Source organism: Dermacentor silvarum, chromosome 7 (genome assembly GCF_013339745.2).
Source record: "Dermacentor silvarum isolate Dsil-2018 chromosome 7, BIME_Dsil_1.4, whole genome shotgun sequence".
In the NCBI taxonomy this organism is placed as follows: Eukaryota; Metazoa; Arthropoda; class Arachnida; order Ixodida; family Ixodidae; genus Dermacentor; species Dermacentor silvarum.
Genome location: NC_051160.1, coordinates 19,142,383 through 19,152,817, shown reverse-complemented (window position 1 = coordinate 19,152,817; position 10,435 = coordinate 19,142,383). Strand labels below are relative to the sequence as shown.

Sequence of the window (10,435 nt, the reverse complement as noted above, 5' to 3'; positions counted from 1 at the left end):
AGTCAAGTGAACGTTTCACTGCAAGTGATCTTGATGGCTTCTGGATTCTGCATAATATCTGTTTTACTAAGTCACTTCACATTGCCAACAGTATTTTTCTTTTCTTTCGATATCCTCAGAGCCCAATCAAGTTCCCGGTCGCGATCTAGATCTCCCCAGAACATGGGTGAGATCACTTTCATCACTAGTTTTGGTGATGAGGGGTCCGACGACGACGATGGTGCCGCCAAGAAGGGCCATGCTAAAGGCGGCGGACCTTCGGCAGCCGGTGCCGGCGGTGGAGCCTCGTCGTCGGGAAGCAGGGCTGCTGCGGCGTCCTCCAGGGGCGATGGCAGTCGTGGAAGTGGCAGCTTCTCCAGGCGAAGGTCACGAGACCGTTCGAGGTTAGGAAGGTCTGGCTGTGCTTGACTTGGTTCGGTTGCTAAGGCATTTACGGAGTGGACTATCATGAGGGGCTGTATTTCGTTGTGTACTTAATAGGCAATGTTGCGGAAGCCACGCAAGTAGTGCGCTCGTCAAAATCTTACGTAGTGCGTTTTGCAGTGCATTTTTCATTTCTTTCTGTGCTTCCAGTGATTTCTGCTGAATAACCACTTCATAATTTGCAACTGAAACTAGTGGATGCAAGGTTACATCAAATCACGTATTACAGTTAAACCTGCTTATAACGAACATCCATATAACGAATTCCTGGATATAACGAAGTTTTTCTATTTCCCGCCGTTACTCCATAGAAGCAGATGTATTTGAGACCTCTACGTAACGAAGTGGCAGTGGAAGACCCCCTCGAAATAACGAATTTTCCCCACCGACAGCCTAGAGATTTCGCCCCAAATTTTGTCATTTTTGCGCGAGCAGCAACCGGAAGCATATTCTCTGCCGCGACGGAATGTCGCGCTTGGCGCGCTCGAATTCACGGCGACTGCGAGGCGAGAGCGAGCGCACGTGTGCGTGCTTGTGAGCGTGCACGAGGCGGGCCTGCATCCCTCGACCCGGTGATCTTGCCGCTGCGGGCGTGACCTTTCCCCCTCCCTTCATTAAAACCTGATCCTGCCGCTTGCTGCAGCTGGCCTAGCCCGCCAAGCCGGCACTCTCCTTTTTCAGTTGATGTTGCCGAAGAAAAAAAAAATGCTTTTTTTTTTAAACGCGCGAAAACTGGTCCAAAAATTGCCTGCACGTTAGAATCGAGAACGACCCTAAATTTGCGCTACCGTATTGCCATCGGCATTTCAATATGGCCACCTCCTACGCACTTAGAGCCTAGCTCCCGTAGCTTCGACCATGTGCTGGCATTAGTCTACCAATTTATTAAAACAGCGAATGTTTACAAGTTTATACGGCCGATAAAACTACTATCCTTACTTCGTATAGCTGTCTGCTAATTTGCTGTCGCAATTGATGCTTCACCTTTCGGTCGAAACTGGGACTTTTTTGTTCATCGCAACTTTAGTGTATTGGGAGTAAATCTCCAAATTTTTGTGCCGAACCTGCATATAACGAAATCCTCATTATAACGAAGTTTTGCGGGAATTTGTCAATTTCGTTATATCCAGGTTTAACTGTACCTATTTTGCTTCTTTGTGCCACTAGTATGCTGCAAAAGTCGATTCTGGCCGAGTTGGTATGACATACTTGGAAACAGACAGCGCTGAGTCATTGTCTTTCTGTTACTGGTGTTCCGTCTTTCGCATTGTTTTGTATTCCAAGTATTCCACTAGTATGTCACGTACGATGTTTTGCTCGCAAACGCAAATGTGTGTGGCGGCCACTGGTCACAGAAACATGTCACTACTCTTGCTCGATGATAAATAGGTTCGGATCTGCTACCCCTTCCACGTAATAATCACGCTATATTTTGCGATGCAAAAGTAGGATTGTTAAATTGAATTACATGATGCATACAGTCGAACCCACCTGTACATATATTCAAATGCCAAGAAAATCTCATTGTTATAACCGATAATTGTTATAACTGGGTTGCATGAAAAAAAAAGTAGAGGGGTCAACAGTCGAACCAACTTATAGCATTATCAGTTTTAACAATACTCAAATGTAACAAGGACAGGCTGCTCCACCCTGAACCTTTGTGTGCGTTCCATGTTAAAATATCTGTAAAATATATGTAATGTTATCTGCTTATTTTAAATATGCAGTCCATTTTTGCTTATCTCTTCTGGTTATAATTTTATGTGAGCTTCCTCTAAATAATGCTGCAAAGATTTGCAAAATATCTGTTCCTTAGATTTCGCTAAAGAGGGTATCAATGGCTTCTGTATGATTCAAGGAATGCAATTAGACCAACCTTATTGCTCTGCCTTAGCTAGAACAAGAGTTACAAGACTTAAGGTTGCAAGACTGCAAAGTTAAGCACCAGAAAAACTCTTTCGTGCTTCAACTTTAAGACCTCACAACTTGAATCATACAAAAGTCATTGATACCCTATTTAGCAAAATCTAACAAACTGATATTTTGTAAATCTTAGCAGAAAATAATTAAAGGATGCTTGCATAGAATTAAAACCAAGGGAGATAAAGGTAAACATAAATGGACCTCGTATTTGAAATAACCAGTGAACATTATGTATATGTACAAGTTGCTACACTATACCTCGAAGAACAAATATATAAAAAATATTTGGTCGAAGACTCAGATCTCCCCTTAACCCTTTAACCGCCAATTTAACTTCCGAAAAACGTACCAAACTCGGCAACTCTTTTTAAAGTAGTCATAATTTTTTCCATGCAATTCTGATTCTGAAAATGTATGTTACATAATTAATTTCTATTTAGAATTGGCACACCGAGCAGCAAAGTACGCTACCGCATAATGGGTTGTCTTTGTGACAATTAGGTCACTGATTCCCCAGTGAAAAAATCCGTGAAACCAGCTGAGAATGTCATTCTCGTCAGTGGGCTGCAGCAAGATTCCGGTCACTGAAGAGAATGGTTATCGGTGTTCATGCGCTGCCACACGCTTGCACTGCTCAGTTCGTCACCGCCGTCGTCATCGCCGTCGCTCTTGTCATCTGAAGCAATATCCAGGGTAAAGACAACGTCCGAGTCACTGTCGGACACAAATTTCATGTCGTCACTGCCGTTGGCGGTGATGCTCTAAGAAAAAGAGGTGCTTCTTGGAGCAGTACAGTAAATAGCGTTGTTCTTCTTGCAAAGTGCCATTATCAAATGACTGTTACCAGGCTTAAAACACGCGCGAAAGGCACGAAATGCGGTTTTTCATAGACAACTACCGTCATCTAGGGTTGAAAATTGCAAGCAAAGCAATTGATGACTGTGATACGTCTTTGGCGGCGGAAGGAGCGGAAAATCGGGCCAGATGAGAGTGACTCGTTGGCGATATTGGTATAAACTCGTGTGACGAGTACAGCTCGGGGTTGGCAGCTAAAGGGTTAAATCTGGCCACTGGGTGTCTGCGCCGAAAAGAAAGTGAAATCCAGTAAAAGAAAAAAAATTCCAGCGTCTTGGCCACCTCCAACTTTGTGCCACGTACAAAAGCTGCGGTGCGCGACAGAGGGTGGAAGTAAAACGATAGAGGGGCGCGCGATGTGGGTGTGCCGATGCAAGATGCTGTTTCATGCCATGTCGACAATATCTTCACATCAGTGGTACAAAGCGAATCCAGCCAGGCTTTTGTGTCCACTCTGCCCCCATGGCTGATAGTGTTACCCGCAGTGGAACGACAGAACGGTGCTATCCTGAATTTGCGAATTGAATTATTCGAACGTTCACTATTTGATCCGAAATCAGATAATGGAGTATTTGCACACCCCTAAAATTTCACGGGTGGGCAAGTATGTTAATGATATTGCAGGTCCAGGGATCGTCGTGGTGGCTCATCTCACGGTTCGAGCCGAGGAAGGCTGTCGTCCAGAAGGCGTTCCTCAAGTTCTAGGTATGTTGCGAGTTTATGGAGCGATGATTGCGAAGTTTTGAAGTCAAGTTTAGGGGACATGCTACTCCAGAAAGCATTTTGTTTAGTACAGGTTTAATACAGCTTTAATAAAAGTGGTCACCCTAGTAGAGCTTTTTTCTGGTACAGTAAAAGCTCGATGATACGAATCTCACGGGGTCACGAAAAATATTCGTATTAGCCGAAATTCGTATCATTGAAACACAATTAAAACTACTGTCGAATCTCGATAATTCGAACTCGAAGGGGCCCGAAAATTTGTTCGAATTAAAAGGACGTATTTTTGAAGTATTCGTGCCCCATAGCACGATGCACGAACGGTGCGAGTCGTGAAATATTGCGGCGCGCAAGCGCATAGCAAGCGCGGGCCACGAAACTGCCCACGCCGACTAACGGTCGCTTCCCGATAACGACAGAAAACGAAGCTTCAGGGAGCGAGCGGGCGGCGCCGGCACACGGGTGCGCGCGGAGACCGTCGAAGGTGAGGGAGGAGGGCGGCAGGGAAGCGGATTTGGCGGCGTCAACTCCGACGCTTCGGTGGCTCCCCTCGCCCTCCCTCTCAACTCCCTCGTAGCTCTCTCACCTTCGACTCCGTGCGCACATCTCTGTGCGCGCCCGCCGCCGTGCTGGCGCCAGCTTATTTTAGCCGCCCCCTGAAGTTTCGTTTTCTGCCGTTATCGGGAAGCGAGCGTTTACGGGCGTGGCAGTTTCGTTGGCCCGACTGTGCCTCCGCCGCTGCTTCCCTCTGCGCTGCTGCAGCGTGCAAGGTCAACATGTGACTAGAAAATAGAGGAGAAGGGTTCACTGCCATTTTATCCGCGTGGCTGAGACGTCGGGACTAGTGTGTGCTAGAATACGGTTGTCTAGAACACTCTAGTCGGCACGTACACGCTTGTTCCGGCGCGATGCAGAAACGGCGACCTTGCAATTTGAGAGAGGGTGAAATTTCCGCCGCGGGTTCTTTTTTTATTTTTTCCCCCCGTTCCTTAGCGCGCGGCATTGAGGGGTCTCTCCTGAGCTTTTGCTCTATGGCGGTGTCGGAGCAATGCCGGTCGGAGGCGCCGCCGCGTGATTTGGCGCGCTGCTAAGAGCATTGTCAGTGCGCGGTATGTTCGAAATAAGCGTGTTCGAATTAACGAGATTCGACTGTAGCTAAATTAAAGAGTCAGAGGTGAACTCACTCAGGCACATGTAGTACGTAAAAAGCATTTATTTCTTGAAGCGCCACCGCTTCAAACTCTTCGCGCCCAGTCGCGGAGTCCGCGCTGTCCGGCGCCGCGCCTCCGCACCAAAAGAGAAGGAGAGAAAGCGCGTGACTGCGCGCGGTTCTCTTTCGCGGCCGTCGGTGGGGCGGCGTTTATTCGTATCAACCGACGCAGGCTGAAAATCGATTCGTAACAACCGTTCTCTAGCACGTTGCAAAGTAATGGGGCTCGGCCGGGACCACAGAAAAATTCGTATCATCCGGAAATTCGTATTAGCCGTGATCGTATCATCGAGCTTTTACTGTATTTTCGAATATGCTGTCGATTTTCATATAAATTTTATCATTTTTCTTCTGCACCTCAAATAGTGTAGACACCTGTTAATTTGACTCTTGGTTAATTAAATTTTTTGGTTAACGCAAGCATGTGCCCCCCCCCTTTTGAAGTTTTCTCGAAGTTTCGGTGTTAGTATGTGCCTTGTTTAGGCCACCCTCCCTCTTCCTCCTCGCCCTTGGTCAAGTGCGCCCCCGCCCCCTTGAAAATTTTTGGCGACACCACAGGCTCCTGCAACCGAAGGTTCCAGCTAGAGCCCTCACATTTTTTATGGGCCCCAACTCGGCGCCCATGCATTTCTATGGGCCTAAAGTTTTGTTTGTTCAATCCTAAAATTGGCCTTCCCCTTTAGTGGCAGTGTCTGTCTTGGCGGAGCGTAGGGGATAGTGAATCCTTTGAACACATATCGTCTCTCGTCGAAAGCACCTATTTTTGGCCTGTCCTAGTAATATTTCCAAGCAATAACCATAGTTCACAATGTCTGGTTACGGTGTTTACTCAATCCTAATGGCCAGCTTTTCTTTTTTAATGAAAATTGTCTGCCCTGTGCAATCGAATATAAAACTAAAATTGCCTTTGTGGCGTTCGTATGCTTTACCGCGTAACACGAATATGCTACGGTGAAGCTTACTTTAGGATACCGATCGCCAATGTGCAATACATACCTTTTTCCTTCCTAAAAATTGGGTGCGCATTAGATTTATACTTTGTTGAGGAGCTTGAATGTCATTTCTACATTAGTTTTATGTACTTTGCACTCTTAGAAAGTGGGCGTAAATTTGATTCGGGGGCAAGTTAGACTCGGGCAAATACTGCCAAATAAATTGGTGTGTTATGGTTTTTTTTCTGCATCTTGTTTAATTCGACCCACCAGCTAATTTGATCAGTTACATTGGTCCCATCAAGGTCAAATTAACGGAAGTCGACTGTATTGTTATAAATGGTTTCGACTGTATTAGCGATCCACTGTTATTCAGGAAGTGCATGTCAGACTTAGAAATGGTACGACATTTTTTTTTTATAACTTTCTTTGTTTTGCTCACGGATGGAAAAAGTGGAACTTGATATTTTCTTTGTACACCTTGTACAAGTTTTCTAGTTATAAAACATTTGCTGGTCTTGGAAACTGTTCTACCTTTTGACTTTCACGGACACACTTATAGCGTTTCTTGGGAGCCCTCTGCACTCATTATTTTTATTTATAAGGTACTCTCAAATGTAATGTAATAATGCGCCTATTCATTACTTTTGAGGTCAGTGAAACGAAACGAGCTGTCCTGAGTTTGCTGCTCTTTATCTGGTATCCTCGTTATTCCTTTGTAGGTCATCGTCTGGTGGCAGAGTTCGCCGCAGAAGCCGTAGCCGAGGTCGCGCATCGTACCGTTCCCGGCGGGGTTCCAAGCGGCGGTCCCGGTCGCCGCGACTGAGCTCGCCGCGTCATCGAGGTCGTTGGACTTCCTCGCGCAGTCGTTCAAGGTTTGAGAATTTGCCATTGTTCTTCTGATAGGATGCACTGATTTTATTGTTACTCTTGAAAAAGTATGCAAATAGGTCCATCAGATTGTGTTAATTGTGTCCACTTGGGTTAATTCCAGGAGATATTTTTTAGTATGTTAGATCCTCACCAGGGTCCCGGGCGGCGTCCATAGATTTCTTTGGGCCAAAGCTTTCATTATTTGGATCAAGAAATTTTCCCTCGCCATATAATTCAAACTTGACTGGTGAGCATGCATGAAAAATGGTGACCGATTACAGTGGTTGCAGCATCTATCTTGTTGGTGTTTAGGGGACAGTTTGTCAAATAGGCATTATCTCCTGCTGAAAATGACAATTTTCAGAAGCCAAAAGCGCAAAAGATGGTGGCAGAACAAATTTTCGTGTACGAAAACGACAACGAAAGTGTGCCGCTTTCAGGCTTTTATTACAAAAGCTCATTCTAAAGATGAGCTAGTTTACATGCTAAGCTAGTGACAGCAGAGTTGCATCATGTGTTTTCAACACTCCAGAGCAGGGGTTCTCAGGTACGTTCATCCCAGGGAACCCTGCTAAGCTCCATAAAGTGCCAAGGAACCCCCCCCCCCCCCCCCCCGATTTCACCGAATTATCGAGGGTATCAAGAAAACAAACAAATGCTGCACTACGTCAACACGCTTTTATTTACTAAATGAATCGTCAAATATTGTTTCTATTTAGCACAAGACCAGTGCGGAAGCTGAAATTCTCTTCATCTCATGACTGATTAGCGCTAGCAGCGGCGAAGGCCTCGCGACATCCTTCGCGGCGCGCGTTTTCATCTGAGACGCGCTTTGCACCAACGGGCGCACATCCCGATTATTTTTTCGCCACTCAGCTGCTCGCCAACAAATTGTCCGTCCATCGCGATGTAGCTGGTGCTTTTTATCTTCGACAGCTTTGCACTGAGTAAAAGCAAAACTACTGCTTGCCGCAACCGCTGTCGACGAAACCGCGGCCGCTATCGACGCGATCATGGACGGCGACCTTGCGGTTCAGAAGGCAGGCGGCTGACAGACGCACCAAGTCAAAACAAAGCTACCTTTCGCTGCAAGAAGTGCGGACGAAACTGCGGTCGCTATCGACGCTGCCATGGGAGGCGACTACGCAGTTGTGAAGGCACGCAGCCGACGCGAGCTTCGAGTGATAAGGAAACTATTTGCCGCAACCACTGCGGACGAAACTGCGGTGGTTATCGACGCGATCAGAGATCGCGACTACGCACTTATGGAGGCACGCGTCTAGCCGCGAACGCGGTGTTACGCGTGGCGATAAATGCAAGAATAGAGGCTTTAAAGGCACAATTAGGCACGAAGCGCTTCGGCGTTGCTGTCAGTTACGTGCCGCGTACGATTGCCGCTGCGGACCACGGTGCAAGCTGAGAACCACGGCGATGCGGACTGCGCCGCTTCGTTTCGGTTGGACGCTACGCCGTTCTTGCTCTTCTGCGGCGCGCATTTGCGGTGCTCCGCATTTTTTTTTTTTAAATTTTCCCTCCAACGTATAGGTCAGTGCGCACGCTATCGGCACCTACCCTATCTACAAATAGGAGAAAGGCGCGTGGTGGTAAGTTACGGCCTCCGAGATTCAAGTGCGAAAGCTTAGGCGCGCTGCCCATTCTCAGAGGTTGGGTGGCTACAAGCTGCTTCCGTATTTATTGCGCAGTTCGCGCGTTGCTGTTACGCACTGTGATGTGCTTTTTGACACTCGGGCACCGTAACTTGGGCATGTGTAATGGAGGTTCTTTGGATCAAGCGCACCTCATGTTCGCCATTTTAGACACTTGTCGACAGCGGGACCAGGGAAAATTTATCAGTGGCTCGCGGAACCCCGAGCAGGGGCCTGCGGAACCCGTAGGTTCCGCGGAACCCACTTTGAGAACCCATGCTCCAGAGACTTGAATGTATCACAGGAACAACTAGCGAAGTGGTTAGCCGAGGCATTGGCCACTATCCTGTTTACGATTGTTGTGGAGCGGGTTAAGAAATGCAGTCAAGCAACTGGACCTAAAGGAGGGGAATGTGTTGTCGCCTGTAGACAGTGCTAAACAGTAGTCATGTCATTCCCGATTGCCAGAATCGGAGGCATACTATTTTTTTTTTTCATTATAAGGTCGCATGCGCATTAGATCTTTGTGCACATTGTTTTTCTGCTGCGAACACATAAAACTGGGTGTGTGTTAACGTTGGGATGCTTTAAAATGGATAAATCATCATCATCAGCCTATATTTATGTCCACTGCAGGACATAAATCTTCAATTACTCTTGTCTTGCGCTACCTTATTCCAACTTGCGCCTGCAAATTTCCTAACTTCATCACCCCACCTAGTTTTCTGCCGTCCTTGACTGTGCTTCCCTTCTCTTGGTATCCATTCTGTAACTCTAATGGTCCACTGGTTATCCAACCTAGGTAAATGGATAAATACTATTGGACAAAGTTGTAATGTGTTTGAACGTTTTTTTCTGTGTCTTCAATAATTCGACCCGCTGGATAATTTGGTCAATTCCATCGGTCTTGTCAAGGTCAAATTAATGGAAGTCAACTTTTCTAAACTATGGGTCTAAACCTCTCGACAATGCAGGTCGCGGTCCAGGCACTGGGGGCACGGCCGCAAGCGTTCCACTTCATCTCCGAGGTCGCCCAAGGGTCACGATCGGGAGCGGAGGTCGCGGTCACGGTCACGATCGTCACCACCCTCTGCCCCACGCAAGCTGCCGAGCCCACCCCGAAAGTCGTACTACCGTCACAGCCTGTCGCGGTCGCGGTCAAAGTCGCTGAGCAGCAGCGACAACGAGGAAAACAAGAAGAACCGGTCGCGCAGCAACAGCACCAGCAGCGAGGCGTCGAGGGGTCAGCAGGGCTCGGCGGGTGCCGCCAACGGCACTCGCCGCAACTGGCCGTCGGCGGACGCGGTGAGGTGAGCTTGCTTTCACATTTAACAAAGCTTGGCACAGCTTGGCACAACGGTGGCAAAAAGGCAAGATTTGGGCCTGTCCGAAAAGAATCTTCATTGTTCTGCTGGTCTTGGTGTACAAAACTGTGGCGCTTTGCTCTTTCTTGAGATTAGGGTCATTCCCTGCCAATCGCACCAGACATTGAGCTGGACCATTGCAGATTTATTTATAAAAAAGCATGATTGATATTGTTGTTATGACGTGTTTTTGCTAAGTATTTCTGAATGACTTTGTTCAGTTTCCGGCTGCCATTTTGTTTTGACAGTGGTGGTGAAAATGTTCCTTAGGGGGTTAAGTAAAATTTCAAAATACAGACTTTGTTCTGCATTGCTCTCAAGCTCTCTTGAATAATTGATGAAGAGTTCTTTGTTGAGCTGACGGCGCACTGTATGACGTTTTAATGGTTTACGCTTGCAAGAAAAGGCGCAAAATCAACAATGCTTACTACAATTATTCATGAAAAATGTATACATTTCTGAGTCATTTTGTGGTTAAGGTGACTG

At 46.9% G+C, this 10,435-nt stretch overlaps 2 protein-coding genes across 2 annotated transcripts in view; both read left to right on the top strand.

Moving 5' to 3' along the window:
* LOC119457650 (gem-associated protein 6) overlaps positions 1-10,435 on the top strand; it is a 166,611-nt gene that overhangs the window by 65,255 nt on the left and 90,921 nt on the right. The gene's annotated exons all lie outside the window — the stretch shown is intronic.
* The window catches only part of LOC119458645 (CLK4-associating serine/arginine rich protein), a 41,475-nt gene that overhangs the window by 14,991 nt on the left and 16,049 nt on the right, over positions 1-10,435 (top strand). Inside the window, exons 10-13 of the mRNA XM_049670933.1 lie at positions 3-383; positions 3,829-3,909; positions 6,789-6,941; positions 9,560-9,895. Of these exons, the coding sequence (XP_049526890.1) occupies positions 3-383; positions 3,829-3,909; positions 6,789-6,941; positions 9,560-9,895 (951 nt within the window). The remainder of the gene's footprint in view (positions 1-2; positions 384-3,828; positions 3,910-6,788; positions 6,942-9,559; positions 9,896-10,435) is intronic.